This window comes from Gekko japonicus, unplaced genomic scaffold, assembly GCF_001447785.1.
Source record: "Gekko japonicus isolate JY-2015 unplaced genomic scaffold, Gekko_japonicus_V1.1 scaffold495, whole genome shotgun sequence".
Taxonomy (NCBI): Eukaryota; Metazoa; Chordata; class Lepidosauria; order Squamata; family Gekkonidae; genus Gekko; species Gekko japonicus.
Window position 1 is genome coordinate 750,667 of NW_015160850.1, and position 24,019 is coordinate 774,685.

Genomic DNA, 24,019 nt, shown 5'->3' on the forward strand with positions numbered 1-24,019 from the left:
CTTTAAGGCCAAGTTTTATTCAGGTACAAGCTCTGCCTCCTCTGTGAGGACAGATCTGCACGTCCCCCCCCCCCATAGCTAGCAATCCAAAACAGTCCAGTGGCGCCTGAGCGGTGGGTGTTGCCTTCTGACACACTTCCGGTGATGTCAGGGGGTGTGGCATGTGCAAATGAGTTGTGCTAATGAGGTCCTGCACCTCTTTTTCTACAAAATGACCCCTGGTGTCGCCTAATATGCAAAGGAGTTCCTGCTATGAAAAGAGCCCCGCCCACGTAACATCTAAACCTAAGTAGTGTTGCTCCCTCTCTACCCTATGGTTACGAATCTGCGCTGAATGCATGTGAATTGTCTGTGCTTCACCAGCATTTGAAAACAAACACTGTGTGTGGGACTCCCCCCCCCCCCACCCCGGGGGCCCCCCCCCCCCCCACGCCCCGCTACAGGATGATGCCGATCTTCGCTGTGCTGCGCTGCGCCTCTTTGGCATCCTGGCGGCCTCGGCCAAACCCAGATTCCAGGTGTTTTTTGCTGACCAAGTGAGGAAGAGTCTGGTGCCGCTCCTGATTCACCAGCAAGATCCCAGCCCCCAGGCATCGGAGGTAATGACGACCTGGAGCGCATGCTTGAATACCAAAGGAATGTATTCGTTCTTGGCTGGAGGACATTGCATAAGCCTGATCTTGGTAGGGCCATGGAGGCATGCACCCCCCACCTCACCCCCCCCCCAGACACACAAAGCTGCCTAATACTGAATCAGACTCATGGTCCATCGAGGTCAGAATTGCCTACTCAGACTGGCAGCTGCTCTCCAGGGTCTCAGGCTGAGGTCTTTCCCATCACCTACTGCCTGGTCCTTTTAGCTGGAGATGCCGGGGACTGAACCCGGGACCTTCTGCATGCCAAGCAGAGGCTCTACCAATGAGCCACAGACTCCCTGGGTAGGCTTGAGGTGTGTGCCACGATTTGTTCCCACTGTAGAGCCACAGTGTTCCCCTCCCTGGATAGGCTTGAGGTGTGTGTGGGGGGGAGCAGAGAAAGAAAGCAACTGTAAAAGCATTCTCAAACCCTCCCCCAGCCGGCTTGGATAAGGCATTTATCTCTTTAAATCCCTTCTCCAAGCCATCTATTTGCTTTCTTTTTCCCCCTCCCTCCCTCCCTCTCTCCCTATCTGTTTGCTTTCTTTCCACCTTTCTTTCTCTCTTTCTCCCTCCCCCTCCCTCCCTCCTTTCCTTCCTTCCTTCCTCCCTTCCTTCCTTCCTTCCTTCCTTCCTTCCTTCCATCCCCCTCCCTCCCCCATCTAATTGCTTTCTTTGTTTCTCTCTCTTTCCTTCCACCTCTTTCATTCTTTCTTTCCACCTCTCTCTCTTTTAGACAAATATCATTAGCAAACAAATATGATTTGCCAAATGAATATTATTATCAACATCTGTTTTTACCTCTTTTGTTTTAATTTCTGGCAGTCTCATTTAACGTCAGTAAAAAGCAAGTTTGCATAATTTTCAAGGGGAAAAAAGTGTCTGTGATATTTGTTCATGTCTTGCAGCTCTCAGACATCTGAAAGCTATTCCACGTGGCTCTCGCATTAAGCAAGTCTGGCCACCCCTGCTCTGGAGGAACTTCCCGGGGTGTCTGAGAAGACACTTTTTGTCTTGCAGGCGTGCAGAGTCGCGTTTCTGCAGGTGGTGCAGTTTTTACCCAAGAGGAAACTGAGAGCCTGCCTGGATGAGCTTCGTCCCGCCACCCTCTTGGACCTCCCGTATCTGCATGTCTATATCTGCAGGCAGCTGGTGAGACATACAGAGAGAGAGAGAGAGAGAGAGAGAGAGAGAGAGAGAGAGAGAGAGAGAGGGGGTGGTCACACAGCAAGCATACCACGATTTTTTTCCCGCTGTAGATTTGATCGGGGATATTTTTAAGCGGGTTCAGATGATCACACATCCCTTGCCCAACCGCTTTCATTGCGCGGCAATGCTCCAGGCACCGTCCAGACAGCCGCGGTGCCCAAGGGGTGGCGCAGAACAATTTTTAAAGAAATCATTTGTGTGTGCGCATATACGCATGTGCATATGCGTATATGCGCACAATGGTGAAAGTTGCAAAAAAAAAATCTACCGGGAGAAGGACGGTCAGACGACCTAACCGCAATCATTGCGGAAAAGAGGGCTGTCCAGATCAGCAAAAATGTGGATTCAAAGTGCAAATACCCGGAAAGTACTTGATTTTCCCGGTGTCAGAAACCTCGCTAGGGAACCGGGAGGACCGTGCGAGTGAGCCCACTTCGGTCGGGGAGATGGATGCGGGCATCTGATCAGCGATTTTAAATGCGAGAGGGAACAGCGGTGAAACCCGATCAAAATGACTGTGTGACCACAACCAGAGAGAGAGAGAGAGTGCTCATTCAAGTGCAGGGGGAAGACTGGGGGCCGAGGAAGGGAGGGGCTTTGGCTAGCCCGTGCATAGTCTGTGGTCCTTTTAACCACAGACTATGCATGGGCTTAGCCACTGAGCCACGGCCCCTCCCCAAATAATGCTAGAAGAACACATGAAGCTTCCTTAGACCCTGGGTCCATCAAGGTCAGTGATTCCCTACTCAGACTGGCAGCTGCTCTCCAGGGTCTCAGGCAGAGAAAGGTCTTTCCCATCACCGGCTTCCTGGTCCTTGTAACTGGCGATGCAGGGGGCAGAATCAGGGCCCTGAACAGGATTGCCAATTCCAGTTTGGGAAATCCCTGGAGATTTGGGGGGTGGAGCCTGGGGAGGGCAGGGTATGGGGGAAGGGAGGGGAGGGGCCTCAGCATGGTCCAGTGCCACACAGTCCACCCGGCACAGCAGCCATTTCCTCCAGGGGGAACTGACCTCCGCAGCCTGGAGATGAGTTTCAATCCCAGGAGATCTCCAGGCCCCTCCTGGAGGCTGGCAACCTGAGCCCTCAGCCGTAAGGGACGAGTCCGATGGCCGTATTCAGTCTCAGGCAGCTTCATCTATTTTCTTCTATCTCAGCCTTTGGCCCACCGCAGGGCAGGATGTGACTGTTTTATCTGCGGCCCCCTGCAGGTCAAGGCCAACCCGGAGATGAGGGGGGAGATCTTGCAAAAGACAGCGGCCTATTTCAGAAGCAGCTGGGAGGAGACCCGGACGGCGGCCCTGGACCTGTCAGGTGGGAGAAGTAGCCGGTTGAGAGCAGCCAGTCTCATGGGACTCGAGGTGTGGGGGGGTGGAGGGTTGCCAAAAAACCCCCCCCCCGTTTGCCAGGGGTCCCCCGTTTTGGGGGGGTTCTACCCGCCCCCGGCCAGATGGCCGGCAGGGGAAGTCCCACCCCCACCACCCACAGCCAGCCCTCTCTCTCCCTTTAAGTGTGTGGAACCCCTGTTTCCTCCCAAGCCCGATCTCCGCTTGAGATCAGGCTTGTATGCTCTTAAAAGGGAAATGCGGCTGCTCTTAAAGGGGAAACGCCGGCTCCTGCATTTAAAAGGGAAACGGCGGCTCCTGTAAGTGCAAGGAACTGCCGTTTCTGGAGATCCGGCGCGCGGGCGGGTGGGAGGGGGGCGGCGGACGTCCCCAACGTGACGTCATCACATTGGAGATGCCCCGCCCCCTCCAGGAACGCCCCCAAAGTCCCCCGCTGGGGGTGGAAGATGGACTTGGCAACCCTAGGAGTGTGCTAGGCCACGAGGAGCCATTGGGGAGCTTCTAGAGCCAGAGTCCCCAACCGGGTGCCCAGGGGCATCGGGGTGCCCACCAACACCTTCTCTTCTGCCCATCAAGTGTTATCAGAAATTGGGTGGAGCCACTTCTGACGGGCCATTGGCGATCTGATGGGCCGTGCGGATTAAAATAACGTCGACTTGGTTGCAGATCCCCTGCCCCCCGTGTTGGTTTTATTCTCTGTCTCAGTCCTCTTTCCCAGTTTATTATTTGAAGTTTCCTTCTTTCCCCCTGCACTTGGACTTCCAGGGGGTGGGGTTGGCTCTGCCTTCCTTGCCCGCCATTTGGTGGTTGCACCCTTCACCCTGTCTCGGAACTCCGAAGGTGCCCACAGGCTCAAAGAGGTTGGGGACCTCTGTTCTAGAGGATAACTTGGGGGGGGGGATAGGAGGAGGATGTGGACTCCGTGCCTTCCCTTCAGGCATTCTGGGATCATCTAGTTGGTCGCCATGTGCAACGGGATGCTGGAACAGCAAAGAACATAAGGTCATAAGAGAAGCCATGTTGGATCAGGTCAGGGGCCCCTCCAGTCCAGCCCTCTGTGTCACACAGTGGCCAAAACCCAGGAGCCATCAGGAGGTCCACTGGCAGGGCAAGAACTCCAGAAGCCCTCCCTCTCTTGCCCACCCCCAAGCACCAAGAAGACAGAGCATCACTGCTCCAGACATAAGAACATAAGAGAAGCCATGCCGGATCAGGCCAGTGGCCCATCCAATCCGACACTCTGTGTCACACAGTGGCCAAACCCCGGGTGCCATCAGGAGGTCCACCAGGGGGGACCAGGACTCTAGAAGCCCCCCCACTCTTGCCCCCCCCAAGCACCAAGAATACAGAGCATCTCTTGCCCCAGAAAGAGTGTTCGATCAATACTGGATGGCCAGGAAGAGGGCACAGAGGCCAAGGACTTCATTAGAACATCAGAAGAGACCTCCTGGATCAGACCAGTGAGCGTCCATCCAGTTCGGCATCCTGTCTCTCACAATGGCCAACCAGTTCCTCTGGAGGGCCAACAGGAGGGCAGAGAGGCCGAGGCCTTCATGAGAACATCAGAAGAGCCCTGCTGGATCAGACCAGTGGTCCACCTAGTCCAGCATCCTGTCTCACTCTGCAGCCAACCAGTTGCCCAAAATAGGCACAGAAGCCAAGTCCTTCCCCTGATGTCTCCCAGCAGTGATTCTGAATAGGGAGAGTGGAGCTCCTGCCGGCCAGGTCCAAGTCAAGCCCCTTTTGTCACACTGCAGGGCTCAGCTGTGACTCAGCCAACCACCTGAGAGGAGGCCATTCAGGACGTCTCCTTCCTTCTGGGTTTTCTGTTCTCCAAAAACAAACCAAGTCCCCACCAACTTGACCTTCCGTTTCGCTATTTTGCTTTTTTGCCAGGAGTCATTCTGGAAAGCATGGAGCTGTCAGACATAGACGAGACATTTCAGCTACAATTGCTGGACTGTAAGTAAGCACCTTGATGCATTTACTGAAAATGTCCTGTTGTTGGCCCTCCAGAGGAACTGGTTGGCCACAGTGTGAGACAGGATGCTGGACTAGATGGACCCCTGGTCTGACCCAGCAGGGCTCTTCTTATGTTCTTATGAAGGCCTCTGTGCCCTGTTGTTGGCCCTCCAGAGGAACTGGTTAGCCACTGTGTGAGACAGGATGCTGGACTGGATGGACCACTGTTCTGATCCAGCAGGGCTCTTCTCATGTTCTCATGAAGGCCTTGGCCTCTGTGCCCTGTTGTTGGCCCTCCAGAGTAACTGGTTGGCCACTGTGTAAGATCGAACGCTGGACTAGATGGACCACTGGTCTGATCCAGCAGGGCTCTTCTTATGTTCTTATGAAGGCCTCAGCCTCTCTGCCCTGTTATTGGCCCTCCAGAGGAACTGGTTGGCTACTGTGTGAGACGGGATGCTGGACTAGATGGACCACTCGTCTGATCCAGCAGGTTTCTTCTCATGTTTTAATTAAGACCTCAGCGTCCTGTTGTGTTCAAAGGAACTGGTTGGCCACTATGTGAGGCAGGACCCTGACCTAGATGGACCACTGGTCTGATCCAGCAGGGCTCTTCTGATGTTCTTATGAAGGCCTCGGCCTCTCTGCCCTGTTGTTGGCCCTCCAGAGGAACTGGCTGGCCACTGTGTGAGGTACGATGCTGGACTAGATGGACCATTGGTCCGATCCAGCAGGGTTGGTTTAATGTCCTTAATGTTCCAGAAAAACCTGATGCTCAGTCAGTTCCCTACTGGGAAGGAGCCATAGGGTGTGGCTCATAGAGGCATGCTTCCTCTGAAATTTCAGCTCTTGAAGTGCTTCGGGAGGACCCGAGCCCCAGAGTTCAACAGGCAGCAGCGGATGTGGCTACCTATGTCATGAAGAAGTGGGGGGGGAGAGAATCACATGGAAGAAAAGGGGGAGATGCGGTGCAAGAACCTGCCCCAACTTGCAAGTCTCAACCTGGGGCAACAACAGAAGCTCCATCAGTCCAACAAGACATGTGTGAGTGACTCTTCTCTTGCATCGTCATCACAAGTAAGATGAAAAATTTGCCTACGAAATTGGATGCAGTGGTATTCCCAGTTGGTGACGACCCCCACTCACCAGGCTGGGCACACCCTCGATTTGATCTTCGCGGCTGGGGTAACAGTGGACCGGATTACCGCTTCGGCAGTACCACGGTCGGGCCACCATGCCCTGAGGGCTCATCTGAATGTTCCCCCCCCCGACCCGGTTTAGGCGGTGAGCGAGTTTTAGCTCGCCCGCAGAGCCAAATGGACCTAGTGTGGCTTCAAATGGCCCTGCAGGATCCGATGCCCCCTGGTGGCTCATTGGATGAGCTTGTGGAGGACTGGCATGGCAGACTATCTGCAGCCATCGACGAGATCGCTCCCTGGCGCCCTCTGCGCCCTCGCTCTAGGCTTGCTCCCTGGTACAAGAAGCACAAAAAGAAACACCATTGACTGAAAATAAACAAATATATAATAATCATATAGGTATACAGTAAGTATAATGTAAATCAGTTGGCCAAAGTACAGTGATAAGACATAGTCTACCGTCTTTCCATGTGTCTTACTGAGCCATAAAAAGCCGACGCGTAATCCGGATGCCTGATGTCGTGTTTCGAATCATTCTTATTCAAGCATGGCTGTAATGAAACCCAATCTAAAAAACTGGCATATACAAAGCCTGAAGGATCAGTCAAGGAGGATTATGGGATTACGCGTCAGCTTTTTATGGCTCAGAAAATTTGATGACATGTACTTCAATACTATAGAGTTGGACTAGAAAGAAGGCCGAGCGCCGAAGAATAGATTCTTTTGAACTATGGTGCTGAAGAAGACTCTTGAGAGTCCCTTGGACTGCAAGAAGATCAAATCAGTCAATCCTAAAAGAAATCAACCCTGACTGTTCCCTGGAAGGCCAGATAATGAAACTGAAGCTCAAATACTTTGGCCACCCAATGAGAAGGGAGCACTCACTAGAGAAGACCCTGATGCTGGGAAAGATTGAAGGTCAAAGAAGACGGGGACGGCAAAGGATGAGATGGTTAGACAGTGTCACAGATGCAACAAACATGAAGTTGAGCAAACCTCAGAGGACGGCGGAAGACCGGAAGGCCTGGCGGGAGCTGGCCCATGGGGTCGCGAAGAGTCGGACTCGACTGTGCGACTGAACAACAACAACAACTTCAATTTGGACTTTGATATTGCCTCTATGCTGGAGTAAGACACATGGAAAGACTGTAGACTATGTCTTATCACTGTACTTTGGCCAGTTGATTTACATTATACTTACTGTATACCTATATGATTATTATATATTTGTTTATTTTCAGTCAGCGGTGTTTCTTTTTGTGCTTCTTGTATTGTACACTGGCTCCCCCCGCCCTTTTTTTTTTTGCTGCTCCCTGGTACAGCCAGGAGTTGCGGCCTATGAAGCGGGAGCTGAGACAGAGAGACGGTGGCGTCGGGCTTGCGACGAAGCAACAAGAACATCTTATTGGACGTTTATGAGATCCTATGAGAAGGCTGTTACAGGAGCTGCGGTGGCTCAAGTGGTTAAGACGCTGAACTGCAGGCTGTGGAAGGTCGGTAGTTCAGCAGTTCGAGACCCGAGTGTGCCGCATGACGGAGTGAGCTCCCGTCTCTCGTTCCAGCTCCTGCCAAATTAGCAGTTCAAAAGCAAGAAATTGCAAGTAGATAAATCGGTACCTATTTATAGGTACCTATTAAATAGGAGGGCCTGGCGAGATCTTGTCCATGGGGTCACGAAGAGTCGGACTCAACTGTGCGACTGAACAACAAAAGATAGGGACCACTTCGGTGGGAAGGTATGAGATGGCAGTCAAATCCGCTAAGAAGGAGTTCTATGCGGCCACGATTGCATCCGCAAGCTCACGCCCACCTCAGTTATTTAGAACAATCCAGGCCGTTACAGCTGTGCCACAGGGCAGACCAAACATTAGGGAATTGGACATTGGCTGTTAGGCTTTTGCGAGCTTTTTCGCGGATAAAGTCTTGGCGCTCCGCCGTGACCTCCCCGCCACAGTTGATACAGTGAGTGAACTTGAGGCCCCTTGCACGTCTTCGATTCCGGCTTTGGATTCCTTCGGCCTGCTCGGCCTGGAGGAAGTCGACAGATTGCACATGACTGTACGCCCAACCACATGCAGCCTTGATCCGTGCCCTTCCTGGCTGATCAAAGCCGGCCACGAGGGGTTCCGAGGTGCCCTGAGGGAGATTATCAGCAAATCCCTTGTGGAGGGACGGTTCCCAGGGACATTCAAGGAGGCGATGGTCCGCCCTCTCTTGAAAAAAACATCCCTGGATCCGGCCAAATTGGCCAACTACGGTCCTATTTGGTCCCACGTTCAATCCCCAGCATCTTCAGTTTAAAACGGACCAGGCAGGAGGTGATGGGAAAGACCTCCACCTGAGACCCTGGAGAGCTGCAAAGAGGGGCTGTGGCTCAGTGGAAGAGCCTCTGCTTGGCATGCGGAAGGTCCCAGGTTCAATCCCCGGCATCTCCAGTTTAAAAGGACCAGGCAGGAGGTGATGGGAAAGACCTCACCCTGGAGAGCTGTAAAGAGGGGCTGTGGATTAGCGGTAGAGCCTCTGCTTGGCATGCAGAAGGTCCCAGGTTCAATCACCAGCATCTCCAGTTTAAAAAGGACCAGGCAGGAGGTTATGGGAAAGACATCCGCCTGAGACCCTGGAGAGCTGTAAAGAGGGGCCGTGGCTCGGTGGCAGAGCCTCTGCTTGGCATGCAGAAGGTCCCAGGTTCAATCCCCAGCATCTCCAGTTTAAAAGGACCAGGCAGGAGGTGATGGGAAAGACCTCCGCCTGAGACCCAGGAGAGCCACTGCCATTTAGAGTAGATAACACTGGCCTTGATTGACCAAGGGTCTGATGCCATACAAGGCAGCTCCGTGTGTCCACGTGTGGCCACCCACATCAGTTCTGGCCTTGGTATCCTTTGGCGTAATCCCCGTTGGGGTTTCCCTGACCTGGATTTGGCTACCCTGCCTCGCTGGATCTCACCGACTCCCAGGATTCTAAGAAGGAGGGGGCCTGCTTCTCTTGGTGGATGTTTACGGCTGTGATTTCCCCTTTTCCCAGCCCCTCCACAGTGACGGGTCGCGCCCGGGTGCACGGAAGAGAGGCGAAAGGACTTGCCAGCTGCCCGGGAGGAAAGAAGCATACTCGTGTCCCCAGGAGGGAAAAAGACCATCGTTTCCTCCAGGCTGAGGAAGCCGAAGAGTCCCTCCTTCCGTCATCCTCGTCCGTCCAAACCTCGTCGCTCTTCTTCTCTCTATCCTCACAGCTTTCGTTTCAAAAAAACCTTTCCCCTCTCTGTTGGACGCGTGGTCTTTTCAGGCAGCTCCAAGCTCAGTTCTGAAGTTCTTAAGAGTCGGTCACATGGGAACCGTAAGTCCGGGGTCTCTCCAGTGTGGTGCTCCTAGGGGCGCCAGGCTCTAGGTGGGACCGGGGGATCCCCCGGAATTACAGCTCATCTCCAGACGGCAGAGATCAGTTCTCCTGGAGGAAATGGATGCTTTGGAGGGTGTGGCATCGTGTGACATGAGTTCTGGTTGTACCCAGAAGTGAGCTCATGAGAAGGGAGAGCGACGAGGATTATTGGGGGCCTGGAGACCAAGAAGCCCTGTGAGGAAAGGCTGAGGGACTTGGGAGTGTTCAGTCTGGAGAAGAGGAGATTCATAGAATCATAGAATGTGAGAGTTGGAAGGGACCTTGTAGGTCATCTAGTCCAACCCCCTGCATTCTGCAGAAGCACAGCCGAAAGATAGCCCTACAACATACCCGAAAGAGGGTCGTCCAGCCTCCGCTTGGAAACGTCCAGCGAAGGAGCATCCACCACCTCCCGAGGCCGCCTGTTCCACTGCTCAACCACTCTTACAGTCAGGAAGTTTCTCCTGATATTCAGCCGGTCACGACTCCCTTGTAATTTCCACCAATTAGATCTAGTCTTGATATCCGGAGCAAGAGAGAATAGAATCATAGAATGTTAGAGTTGGAAGGGACCTTGTAGGTCGTCTAGTCCAACCCCCTGCACTCTGCAGAAGCACAGCCGAAAGATAGCCCTACAACATACCCGAAAGAGGGTCGTCCAGCCTCCGCTTGAATACGCCCAGCGAAGGAGCCTCCACCACCTCCCAAGGCAGACTGTTCCACTGCTCAGCCACTCTGACAGTCAGGAAGTTTCTCCTCATATTTAGCCGGTATTGACTCCCTTGTGATTTCCACCCATTAGATCTAGTCTTGCAATCCGGTGCAAGAGAGAATAGAATCATAGAATCATAGAATGTGAGAGTTGGAAGGGACCTTGCAGGTCATCTAGTCCAACCCCCTGCACTCTGCAGGAGCACAGCCAAAAGATAGCCCTACAACATACCCAAAAGATGGTCATCCAGCCTCCGCTTGAAGACGCCCAGCGAAGGAGCCTCTACCACCTTCGGAGGCAGACTGTCCTACTGCTCAACCACTCTGACAGTCAGGAAGTTTCTCCTGATATTCAGCCGGTATCGACTCCCTTGTGATTTCCACCCATTAGATCTAGTCTTGCACTCCGGCGCAAGAGAGAATAGAATCATAGAATGTTAGCATTGGAAGGGACCTTGCAGGTCATCTAGTCCAACCCCCTGCACCGTGCAGGAGCATAGCCGAAAGATAGCCCTGCAACATACCCGAAAGAGGGTCGTCCAGCCTCCGCTGGAAAACGTCCAGCAAAGGAGCCTCCACCACCTCCCGAGGCAGACTGTCCCACTGCTCAGCCACTCTGACAGTCAGGAAGTTTCTCCTGATATTCAGCCGGTAACAACTCCCTTGTGATTTCCACCCATTAGATCTAGTCTTGCAATCCGGAGCAAGAGAGAATAGATCTGCTCCATCTCCTACATGGCAGCCCTTCAGATACTTGAAGACTGCAGTCATGTCCCCTCTAAGCCTTCTCTTTCCCAGGCTAAACAGACCCGACTCTTTCAGCCTTTCCTCGTAAGACTTGGATTCCAACCCTCTCACCATCCTGGTTGCCCTCTTCTGGACATGCTCGAGCTTGTCAACAGCCTTCCTCAAATGTGGTGCCCCAAACTGGACACAGGACTCCAGGTGAGGCCTGACCTCTCTGGCATTGTACCCCACTGAGGTCCCTGTCCCCCCCCCTCAGGCTCCATCCCCAAATCTCCAGGAGCTCCCACACCTGGCAGACCTGGCAACCCTCGGTGCCCGTGGGTACCATAGCACTCGCCAACACCTGTCCCACCAGGTGTTTTTAGAAAGTGGGCAGAGCCAGGTGGTGGTTTTGCTGAACAAGATTTCAGCTTGGCCAATGGAGATTTGATTGGCTGGCTGGAGTAGCCGTTTTGTGACTGGCTCCACCTTCTACGGTGGCCATTTTGAAGTTGTGGCCACAAGGTGCCTATCAAGTAAGGTTGCCAATCTCCGGATGGGGCCGGGACCTCCCCCCACTGTTCTAACTGCTCTCCAGACTACAGATATCAGCTCATCTGGAGGAAATGGCTGCTTTGGAGGACGGGCTCTTTGGAGGACCATCCATAACCCAAACCCCGTGGTCTTCAGGTTCCACTCTCTGTATCGCCAAGAATTTCCCAACCTGGAGTTCACAACCCGACCACTGCAGGCTCAAAAAGGTTGGGGACCCCTATTGGAAGTGCTTGTCAGGAATTTACTGTTCCAGGTCAGCAACTTACTTGTGAGCAATGCTCCCTCTAAGCTGTGGAGTCCTGTGAGCAAAAATTCCACTTTGTGAGCTACTGGCATGAAAGCTGTGAGCAAACAGTTTGGCTGCTGCATAAATTAGTTTGCTCTGGAGCCATCCCCTTCCTGAGCGAAGGCAAAAAAGTGTGAGCCGGAGGTAGGCTTGCCAAGTCCCCCCCGGGGGGCGGGGAAACCCCCACCTGAGAGGCCCATTACCCACCGGCGGCAAATCGGGCCCCGGGGGGAACCCTATGGTTTTCCCTCGGATGATTGTGGGCCCCGCCCCCGGCGTGCCCGACGTGGTTGCGTCACTTCCAGGTGATGTAATTGCGGTGCACGCTTTGCACGCGCGCACGGACTCCCAGAGCAGCACTGCAGTCCCCCATTCTACGGCCCTGTTCATACGAGCCCATTTGGTCCGGAAGCGGGACGGAACGGGGGCGGAGCAAACCGGCGCGATCCCACCTCAACATCTGGGGAGCATGCCGGATCCGTCCCAGTTCCGTCCCTTCCAGCGTTGCTCCGCGGCGAAACAGAACCACCTCCCGAGGTGGTTCTTTCTGAAGGGCCGCAGCAACGCTGGCCGTGGGATCGCCGGCGCGTCCTTGCGCCGGCGCATCCCCGGCTCCTGGCCGAACTGCGCATGTGTGAGCATGCGCAGTTCGCCAGGCTCCCCTTCCCACCGTGGCATTCTCCCCGGCATCTGATCGTGCCGGGGAGCGTTGCGACGCGGCTCGGGGGATCTGTGAGATCCCGCCGCGCCGTCCCAACTTTGCTGCGGTTCACATTTGCCGCAGATCAGCCCTCCGTTTCCCTGCCGTGTGGCAGGGACCTACATACGGTAAGGACTTGGCAACCCTAGCCGGAGGCTAATCAACTGTGAGCTAGCTCACACGAACTCAGCTTAGAGGGAACACTGCTCGTGAGCAGTTCTATCCTCATCTAAGGCTGCTGTCACAGACACGATATAATCCACTTTTGATCCACTTTGCAACTGGATTTTCCTGTGGCTCGTTCTGCATCTAGCATTCGCGCCACTATTTTACCAAACCCACGTTCGAACAGAAATTCCCCTCTACATCGCATGCCCCTTTCACTTTCTTTGATTGTCAGATTTTATGGTAGCCTCCACACTGCATGCCAGTTTCACTTTCTTTGATGTCTCAGTTTTATGGTACTGTCTGGATAGATTTATGGCCGTTCAGGGGTGATTTTGCAGTCAGTGCAGCATTCGCCCCAGGGTATTTCAATGTGGCTTTGAGCCACCTCTTTTTCTGTTCCCGTCTGGGTTTGGTAAAACAACGGAGTGAATGCTAGATGCAGAATGGGCCCGTGTGAACTGGCAAAATCCAGTTGGAAAGTGGATTGAAAGTGCATTATTCAGTGTGTGTGACTGGCTGCAGCCCCAATAATTCCCTTTCAATCCACCTTCAGTGCACTTTCCAACTGGATTTTGCCAGTTCACACAGTTTGGTATTGTGGTCAAGTGCGCAGGCTCTAATCTGGGAGAACCGGGTTCGATTCCCCACTCCTCCACTTGCAGCTGCTGGGTGACCTTGGGCAATCCCTAGTTCTCTCAGAGCTGTCCTTGAAAAAGAGCCGTTTCTGTCAGAGCTCTTTCAGCCCCGCCTACCTCACAGGGTGTCTGTTGTGGGGAGGGGGGAAAGTGTGTAAGCTGCTCTGGGACTCCGAGCGAAGGGAGGGGTATAAATTCAATCCCTTCTTCTTCTCTTCTTCTAAAATCCAGTTGCAGTGTGCACTGAAAGTGGATTATTCAGAGTGTGTAATCACCGCATGAGACACAAGTTTCAGGGAGAGTCCATAGCAGTGCCTTTGGAGACCCAAGACTTTGCCAAAATCAGAGCTGAGTCTCCCAAAATCAATCCAACCAAGAGTTTAGTTTGGGCAGACTCAACACTAGAGTATCTGTTGAAGATACAGTCTATGGTCAGCAGAATAAATTACTACTACTACAGAAGAGATGATGAAGGAGGGACATGATAAAGATTTATAAAATGATGCACGGGTTGGAAAGAGATGACAAAGATAAATTTTTCTCCCTCTCCCAAAATACTAGAACTCGAGAACATTCAATGAAGTTGATGGGCTGTAGGTTCAGGACAGACAAAAGGAAATACTACTTTACACAGAGAGTGATTAAAATGTGGAATTCACTGCCAGAGGATGTAGTGATGGCCACAGGCATACATGGCTTTAAAAGGGGATTAAACAGGTTCATGGAGGAGAGGTCCATCAGTGGCTACTAGCCATGTGCACTAATCCTCTGAATCCCAGAGCCAGGAGGCAACATCAGGGGAAGGCCTCGGCCTCCCTGCCCTCTTGTTGGCCCTCCAGAGGAACTCGTCGGCCACTATGTGAGACAGGATGCTGGACTAGATGGACCACTGGTCTGATCCAGCAGGTCTCTTCTTATGTTCTTATGAAGGCCCCAGCCTCTCTGCCCCATTGCTGGCCCTCCAGAGGAACTGTTTGGCCACTGTGTGAGATGGGGTGCTGGACTAGATGGACCACTGGTCTGATCCAGCAGGGCTCTTCTGATGTTCTTATGAAGGCCTCGGCCTCTCTGCCCTGTTGTTGGCCCTCCAGAGGAACTGGTTGGCCACTGTGTGAGACGGGATGCTGGACTAGGTGGACCGCTGGTCTGACCCAGCAGGTCTCTTCTTATGAAGAATCTCCTAAATAAATTAATTGAATTGAATTAATAGCATACAGTGACCAGGAGATGGCACTAAAGCACTTTTCTACAGATAGACCCCGTCCAATGTTTGGTTGTCCTCTCCAAAGAGGGCTGGGAGGGGAAGGGGGGCATAGTCTTGCCAATTAATTTTTACACCACATCTGTCACTCTGAATTATGCCTTGCAAATCGCAGATGGTTCTGTGGTGAATATCAGAGCGGTTGCATGTCCCGTGCCAATTAATTCCTTCCAGTCTTGTTCTTTCCTCTTTTTTTGCAGGAAAACGGGTCCTGGGTCAAAACACAAGTTCTCACCTCCATGGCTTAGCGCTGGCAAAGGTCCTCTTCAGGTCTTTGCCACCAGGTGAGGCCGGCCCTGGAAATGTGAGAATTCCAAAGGATATCAAACACCAGGGGAGTTACATCGTCCTGTGAGGACCTTACAAAATGAGGACTTTACCTAGATGGACACATTTAAAAGGTGGAAATAAATGCGGATGAGAGAATGAGGAAGTCTTGCACTATGTCAGTTGCCTTGCTGAACACGGTTTCTGCTAACAGAAGGGCAAGATGGGGTGTCAGGGGTGTCAAACATGTGGCCCGGGGGCCGGATCAGGCCCCCGGAGGGCTTCCATCAGGCCCACAGTGGAACTGGCCCTCTCCTGCTTCTAGTTTTGCTGCAGCCATTTCATGTTTTAACCTGGGTCCTCGACTCAGAACTATGAGCATGAGCTTTGTGTGTCAATATTCTGTGTCAATAAATATTCTGTGTCAATTAATCGAAAGTAGGTTTGCAGCTTACAGGGCTAATGTTTTAAGCATGCCCAGTATGTCTTCCTGAAGGTTTAAACGGCAGGTTTTTTATCCGGGATGTAAAGCAATGTAATATCGAATCGATCACTAGAGGGAGCAAAACATGTATGGAAAAGGAAAAAAAAAACAACCTGAAGCAATAGGAACACATAAGCAAGGCAAATGAGAATGCGGGAAAGCCCCAAGTGGGCTTTTTTTGGCCACTGTGTGACACAGAGTATTGGACTTAGATGGGCCATTGGCCTGATCCAACATGGCTTCTCTGACGTTCTTATGTTGACTGGGGGAAGCAGCAGGGGAAAGCTGTTGTTTCCTATTCTGTGAGCCTTCTAGGGGGACATCTGACGGACCACTATGGGACCGGTTTCCCACAGCCGCTGCTCTGCGCTCGCTCCTCTCTTTGCCCCGATGGTACGTGTCAATTTCCCACTCGAAGCCGTGCGATCGCATTCTGACCCGCGGCTTTGCCCAATTTTGCCCGCGGTTTCGTAATCCTCAAAAAACAGGCTCACGAAACCACGGGGGAAATCAGGTGAAGCCGCAGGTCAAAATGCGGCTGCGTGGCTTCGAGTGGAAATTGACACGTATCATCGTGGCAAAGAGAGGAGCTGTTGGGTGTTACAAGTTGAAAACACTCAGTATATTTGGGGTTAAATGTTTGTTTATGTTACTCACAGGAAGTCACATGTTTTTCATGTAACCAATGTTCTTTAGCTGTAGAATGCCCGGGAATTTTCTCCCTGATCTAGGGATCTGATTGGGACTAAAGTGTCAAGGTGTGTTAGCATTTTATGGCAAACAGATCTCAGTTCTGTAGTTTTTCTTAATATGACCAAACCACAATGCAGTTCTTACACTCAACAACTCTTTGTTTCAGCTCTTAGCTACCAAGTTTGAAAAAGAAACTCTTTGAAACGAACGATTGCTCGAGAGGTTCGTCCTCCTCTTCTTGGTGTCATCACTCTTCTGATGGCATCCTGTCGTTGAAAATACAAGAATCAAACATCACAAAGCTCATCATTTATAGTCTATTATTGTCCATCTTTTTCACTGCAAGAACTTTGCAGCAATTTGTGTTTTGATGTCTATTGTATTGCTTTTCCCTTGATTGCTATTACCGGTATTTAAGGTCCTGGGGGACTACATCACCAACCTCCGGCGGCTGGGAGCATCCCAGGGGTGTCTTGGAGAGTATCTCTTTGACAAACACAGCCTCTCTTTGACAAACACAGCAGCTGAGTGTGGCATGGCCCCCTCCCCCCCCCATACTCCTGGGAGCACCGCCTCTGTGAACCCACAGATCATACCCACCACCATCACAATCGCCGTGCCCCAGTCAAGGGGGTTGCACCTGCCAACCCTTGATTGGCATGCTTCCAATAAACAAGGGTTCACCAGTTAAACGACATCACTTCTGGTGAAAACCAGATGTGGTACCACAGCCGGCCTCACACCCCCTCCCATATCTGCACCCACAGCCCTCCCTCTGGTTGCCAGGAAACCCCTGTGCGAAGAACTACTTTAGCCCTACATTAGACCTGGAGGGGTTAATTGTTTTCTTCAGCATCCCTTCCTGCCATATCCCAAAGTCCCCTCAGGTTCATGTTTGGCTCACTGTGTGGCAGTTCAAGAAACACTTCTCCAAAGGGTAATCGGGATGCCAACTCCAGGCTGGGAAATTCCTGGAGATTTGGGTGCAGAGCCTCGGGAGGGTGAAGATTAGGGACGGGATGATGCTCAGCAGGGATGTGAGGCCATTGGGTCTGCCCCCCCCCCCAAAAAAACGGCCATCTTCTCCAGGGGAACCGATCTGTGTGGCTTGGAAATCAATTGTAGTCAGTGTTCCCTCTAAGCTGTGTTGTCATTCCAGAACTCCAGGCCACACCTGGAGTTTGGCAGCCCTAAGGTAAAGCTTGAAAGTCATAGAATCGTAGAGTCAGAAGGGACCTCCAGGGTCGTCTAGTCCAACCCCCTGAACAAGGCAGGAAATTCACAAACACCTCCCCTTCCACACCCCCAGTGACCCCTGTTCCATGCCCAGAAGATGGCAAAAAAAACCCTCCAGGATCTCCGGCCAAACCGGCCTGGAGAAAAATGGCTTTCTGACCCCCGAGTGGCGATCGGCATTTCCATGGGCGTGTGAGAAAGGGCTATGAGAACTAAGCCCTGAGGTGACCCTTCCTGCCCTCCCTTCTCATGACCCAAGTTCACAGAATCGGCATGGCTGTCAGAGGGCCATCTAGCTTCTGTCGGGAAACCTCCAAAGGAGAGCCCACCCCAACCCCCCGTGGAAGCCTGTTCCACTGAGGAACTGCTCTGTCAGGACGTTCTTCCTAATGTTTGAAGATGGTGGTCATATCCCCTCTCAGTCGTCTCCTCTCCAGGCTAAACATGCCCAGCTCCTTCAACCTTTCCTCACAGGACTTGGTCTCCAGACCTCTCACCGTCTTTGTTGCCCTCCTCTGGACACGTTCCAGCCAATGTTCCCTCTAAGCTGTGGAGTCCTGTGAGCAAAAATTTTACTTTGTGAGCCGCTGGCATTGAAGCTGTGAGCAAGCGATTTGGCTGCCACATAAATTAGTTTGCTCTGGAGCCCTCCTTCCTGAGCTAAGACAAAAAATGTGTGAGCCGGAGGCTAAAAACCTGTGGGCCAGCTCACACTAACTCAGCTTAGAGGGTACACTGATTCCAGCTTGTCTATATCCTTCTTAAATTGTGGTGCCCAAAACTGAACACAAGTCCTTGTGTAGTTCTCTGGGTCCTGGCCATACTGGAAAAAATGGTTACACAAGCTTTTTTGGGTGGGGGAACACACTCAGATGCCACAGGGAATAAGTCTGCTGACAGAAGACTCAAAAGAACCAGAGCAGAAAATCCCCTCAGTGGGCAAGAAACGTGCAACAGAACAGCAGGTTTCAGATTTCCAGAAACGCTTCCTGGCTCTTTCGCTCTGTGGCCTGAGGGGACGAAGAAGGCGGGGCCGCTTTCAGTCCGCTGCAAGAACGGACACCAGTGAAAAGTCACAAATGTTACAGAAGTACATTCGTTCCCACTTCACAAAGGGGTTCCTGTAGCTCACATAATCCAAGCTGGATGGGCCCCTTCGCAGACCAGCGAGAGGGCAAGGCTTGAGTCCGGCAACACCTTTGAGACCAACAACAGTTTAATTCTGGGCAGGGGTCATTTCCTGTGGGAGCGCACAGGCGCGGAGCTCCGGCAGTAAGGAGCCCAGGGGCAGGCACATGCAACAAGCCCCGCCCTCTGCTCCCAGCAGCCCTCAGTAGGGCCACGAGGAGCAAGAAGCAGCCAGGTAAGTTCCAGAGCCCCCCCCCACCGGCCCGCCCTCCAGATACAAACTCTCCCTCCTCTGTGAGGCCAGATCTGCGCGTCCCCCCCCCATAGCTAGCAATCCAAAACAGTCCAGTGGCACCTTTAAGACCAAGGTTTATTCAGGTACAAGCTCTCCCTCCTCTGTGAGGACAGATCTGCACATTTCCCCTCCCCAATAGCTAGGAATCCAAAAGAGTCCAGAGGCACCTTGAAGACCAAGTTTTATTCAGGTACAAGCTCTCCCTCCTCTGTGAGGCCAGATCTGCGCGTTCCCCCCCTCATAGCTAGCAATCCAAAACAGTCCAGTGGGACCTTTAAGACCAAGGTTTATTCAGGTACAATCCCTCCTCTGCGAGGGCAGATCTGCACATTCCCCCCCCCAATCCAAAACAGTCCAGTGGAGCCTGAGCGGTGGGTGTTGCCTTCTGACACACTTCCAGCGACATCAGGGGGTGTGGCAAATGCAAATAAGCTATGCTAATGAGTTGTGCTAATGAGCTCCTGCAACTCTTTTTCTACAAAATGACCCCTGATTCTGGGTATATGCTTTTGTGTGCACACACACTTCTTCAGATGCACACGAAGGCTGATTTTGCACTAGAGCTGCCTCGCTGTTGCGCCACCGTTTTCCCCGGTTCTATCGGTCAATTTCACACCCGAAGCCGCGGGGCTGATTTTGACCTGCGGCTTCGCCCGATTTCCCCCACAGTTTCGTGATCCAGGTTTTTTGTAAAAAAAAAAACCGTTATTCCGTTGCACCCACCTCAAAAAAGAAAGAAAAAAACACGCCATTAAGTGATTTCAAACCCCCCCCCAGGAGTGAATTAGGGTTGCCAAGTCCTTACCCTCTGTAAACCGGGGGAGTTCAGCGGCGGTCTGGGAGTGTGTGTCGTGTATGCGCCACAACCACGTCACCCAGAAGTGACGCAACCACGTTGGGCACGCCGGGGCGGGGCCACAATCATCCGAGAGAAAACCATAGAATTTTCCCTCGGATGACCGCAGCCTCGCCCCCAACACGCCCGAGGCGACTACGTCACTTTCGGGTGATGTGCTGACGCTGGGCACGTCGCCTGCTTTGGGGGTGGGGTTCCCCCAGAGGCCCGATCCGCTGGCGGCGGGTAACGGGCCTCTCGGGCAGGGGTTTCCCCGCCCCCTGGGGGGACTTGGCAAGCCTAGAGTGAATGGAGAGTCTCAGTCTTATTTTGACATATTTATTGTTTTACAGCCGTTGACCTCATAACCTTAGCTTGTTATTTAGTTTTGTCTTCGTCTTGTTACATGTTAATCTGCTGTTCAGCTCCTGTCTGTTAGTTTGAACCTTACCTTCCATTCCAATGAAGAGAGATCCAGTTGGTCGCCCGTGTTGGTCTGAAGCAGTTGAACAAATTTAGAGTCAAGAACCAAAAGGGTGGGGCGCCTGCCCCCAAGCAAGGATATCAAATGAGGGAAAGAAGAGGCAAATGAGATGCCAATTTCCTCTGAAGTTTGGTTTTTGCTTCTTAATATTTAATGGTTCTTTTGTATTGCTCTTTATTAAGTCAGAATACCTGGACTTGAATTATTTAAGCGACTTTAACGATCACCTTCAATGTAACAAATTACTTTTTTTTTTTTTACTTAAAGCTATTTTATTGTATATGACCATCACCTCTTGGGTTTTTAGTGGCTTATCTTTACTTTTTCCTGTAGTTTATAGTTTCCCTTTCCTTATTTTCTTGTAGTTTTGGAAAATTAAAAAAAATTGCAACAACAACAAAAAAAAGAACCAAAAGGGTGAGACGAAAGTCTAATGAAGGGCCAGTATTAAAAACCTAGTTAAAACTTATAATATACAAAAAAACAACTATTTATTAGAAAGACAGTTAAAAACATACCTAAGGGCCCAATGAAAGCCTCAAAAAGTGCACTAGTATCCGGGGCGGGCATCTGATCGCGGGAGCGCTAGTATCCCGTGGCATCCGGTGCCCGTCCACATCTCGTCGCAAGCGCATGTGCACAAACACGTAACTGAAAGCAGTGCTGCTTCGCAGAACTGTGCATGCACACAAATGCAAAATGCTTCCCGCGCCGCTTCTTTGCCACGCTCCAGCATTGCCACGTGATCGCCAGCTAACAGCCTAAATGCGAAGACTCAGGGGACTGTGTGATTGGGCTACCATGCTTTATTTTGCTCGGGGGCAAACAGTCACGCCTCCCCCCCCCCGCGTTATCTGGCCCTTTGTAACCATTACATCAAAGAACAACAGTAGTAAGAACCATGAGACTACAAATGCTACACAAAATGTTTGGATCAAAGGAATACATCATAAAGAAGAACCAACAATTTTAAATAGTACAATTAACACTTTAATTGACCATCGTTATTGGATCTAACATTGAAGTGGATTCATCTTTGGAAGATGAGGATATCAAGAAGGGAAACCAAGTTGAAATCAAATTGGAATCCGTATAGTCTGAAGTCTGAGAAAAGATAGCATCAGAGAGTTGGTCCATAAGACAAAATTCACATTGTTTCTTTATCTTTATTCAAGTAGATCCCGTTCGCTTTCAGGTTGCAGTCGAAAGAAGAGAAGGAAGCTTGATTTAAAGAATACTTATCACATATGGCCAGCTTGTCTGGCATCACGTGTGTGGGAGTATGAGGGCATTTGTATCTCTGTATGGCCAGGGTCCGGCTTACCTAAGGGACCGCCTTTCCCCATATGTTCCCCCAAGGGCACTACGGTCGGGGAGTCAACATCTCCTGGAAATTCCAGGCCCCAGGGATATCAAATTTGCTGTTACTAGAGCCAGGGCATTTTCGGTGGCGGCTCCTATCTGGTGGAAGGAGCTCCCAGAGGAGATCCGGGCCCTGCGGGACCTTTTTCAGTTCTGCAGGGCCTGTAAGACGGAGCTCTTCCGCCAGGCTTTTGAGTAGGAGCCGCCGCCACTTCAATTCCACCACCGATATGTTTGCAGCATCGCACCACTACCACTAAGATGAGGTTCCATCTGGGTGCGAGGTGACCCTGGAAGGAGAGGGTGCTGACAAGTTGTGGGACCAATACCATTTGAGGAAGTTCCACCCCATCTTGCACTGACACTTTGTTGTTGTACTGTATTGTTGTATGGTTTTAGACTGTTTTATCTGTTTTAATTCTGGCACTTGTGCCTCGTTGTTAGCCGCCCTGAGCCTTCGGGGAGGGCGGGATATAAATCCAAAAATAAATTAATAAATACAAGAGAGACCTGCAGAGACATGTGTCTCCATGGAAGGCCATGTAAAGGGAGTGAGAGGACAAAAGGGAGCGAGAGAGAAGAGGGCAGAGGGCAGCTCCCAGGTTAAGACAAAGAGAGGCATCCCGTTAAAGGAGAGAAAACCTATGCACACTAAGGGTGATGTAGCGCTCCCCAATGTCCCGGCACGCTGAGTCACTCACTCCAACAGGAACAACCCCCAAAATTGAAATGGCTCACGGTTCATCCCTTTCAGTAATGAGTACCATTCATGCAACTGCAGAGAGAGAGAGAGAGCTCTTTCCCAAATGTTTGCCTTGATGAATTGACATCGTAATTTGCTCGGCACAGCAGAAAAATGCTCTGCCGTGCCTCTTCCCTCTCCTTTTACGACTTGTGCATCCTCAGAGGAGACATTCAAGGTTGGATGTGCAGTAGCAAGGCGCGGGCCAGATCCGGAACAAAAAACCCCAGAATGCCGAAACTTGCTGGGAGCAGTTGAAGTTTGTCCCCTTGATCTTTCAGGGTGAAAATGAACGAGGCGATCCGTGTACGAAAAGAATGCGGGACACACATGGTCTTCCGAAAGCCAGACGCGAACATTTTGAGTGACACAAAACTCTTTGTCGGACTTAAGTGTTGAAGGCAAAAAATGAAAAGAGACGGAGGGAGGAGGGAGGAGATGTGATCGGAGCCGGCTGAAGGTAATCAGCTACAGTTGCTTCTTCGAACAAAGGCCCGAAGGACAAAAGGAAAAGGTAATTTCGTTGACTCAATTTATTCCAAACCAATGCTATTTCTGAGCTCATCAGCTTTGCTCCCAAGGTGGCTACAGACGGATAATTAAAAAGGTTTTTAACGACCAATGGATTATTATTTGTAAACACACAGAAGTACAAACAGTAATTCAACACAGAGGTTTAGTTCAATGCAGGGGCCACACACACACACACACACACACACACACACACCGGCCATGCACAAATGGGGGGCACCAGCGGTACCCTATCCCAGCTTGTGCATTGTGGCAGGCTGGTGGCAGGCTGGCTGTGGGCTCACCCCCCACCAGCTAGTCATGGGAAACCCCCACCAGCTAGTCATGGGCAACCAGTGTGCAGTGCAATGCGGCACACCGTGGCACAAATCAAATGAAAAATTACCATACCAAAAACACCTATTTTAAATAACGGAAACTGGGGGGGCATGTCTTTCAATCAAGGGGGCTTAGCCCTGAGATGCCCCACCATAGTGTCAGGGTCGTTAGTCAGGTCACACCACACAGGGCTTCATAAGAAGATAAGTGTTTATTGATGGATCCAGTACCAATGATCACGTATACAGCTTGTGTCAGGAATAGCCTGCAGTATAAGGGCCTCTGACTTATAGTGAGACCAAACATCCCCCCCCCCCAATAAGCAAAAGCCAATGGTTATTGTTCGCGCACACGGCAAAGCAAGGAAGCAAGCAATCTTAGCAAAAAGCCGTTACATTCCCAGCCGAGTAAATGCAGCTGGAGACCACAAGGTCAAGCCTGAGGATAGCGCACAGTGGCTGGGCAGGGGAGAGCAGAGAACGAGGAGGAGAAAACTCCCTCCACATTCCAGATCCATGACAGGGCTACCTGACATATAGCTACAGGCCCGGCTGCAAGCCAGAAGTTCTGCACCTGGAGCACCGAGATTTCTTAAAAATTTGAGCATGCAGGTTCCAGTTTGGTGTCGTGGTTAAGTGCGCAGACTCTAATCTGGGAGAAACGGGTTTGAATCCCCACTCCTCCACTTGCACCTGGCTGGATGACCTTGGGCAAGCCGTAGTTCTGGCAGAGCTGTCCTTGAAAAAGAGCCATTTCTGTCACTCAGCCCCACCGATCTCACAGGGTGTCTGTTGTGGGGAGGGGAAGGGAAAGAAGTTCGTAAGCCACACTGAGACTCCTTTGGGTAGTGTATCCTTGATGAGGAGCATATAAGGCAATAATGCCACTAATTAAACTTCCAAACATTGACATTTCCTCCTGTTGGGTTCTGTAGTCT

At 51.6% G+C, this 24,019-nt stretch overlaps 1 protein-coding gene across 1 annotated transcript in view; it reads left to right on the plus strand.

The window, feature by feature from the left end:
• LOC107118484 (maestro heat-like repeat-containing protein family member 2B) overlaps positions 1-22,632 on the plus strand; it is a 131,178-nt gene extending 108,546 nt beyond the window's left edge. Inside the window, exons 34-39 of the mRNA XM_015420841.1 lie at positions 444-599; positions 1,656-1,787; positions 3,055-3,157; positions 5,086-5,155; positions 14,908-14,991; positions 22,515-22,632. Of these exons, the coding sequence (XP_015276327.1) occupies positions 444-599; positions 1,656-1,787; positions 3,055-3,157; positions 5,086-5,155; positions 14,908-14,991; positions 22,515-22,632 (663 nt within the window). The remainder of the gene's footprint in view (positions 1-443; positions 600-1,655; positions 1,788-3,054; positions 3,158-5,085; positions 5,156-14,907; positions 14,992-22,514) is intronic.
• Positions 22,633-24,019: the final 1,387 nt, after the last annotated feature.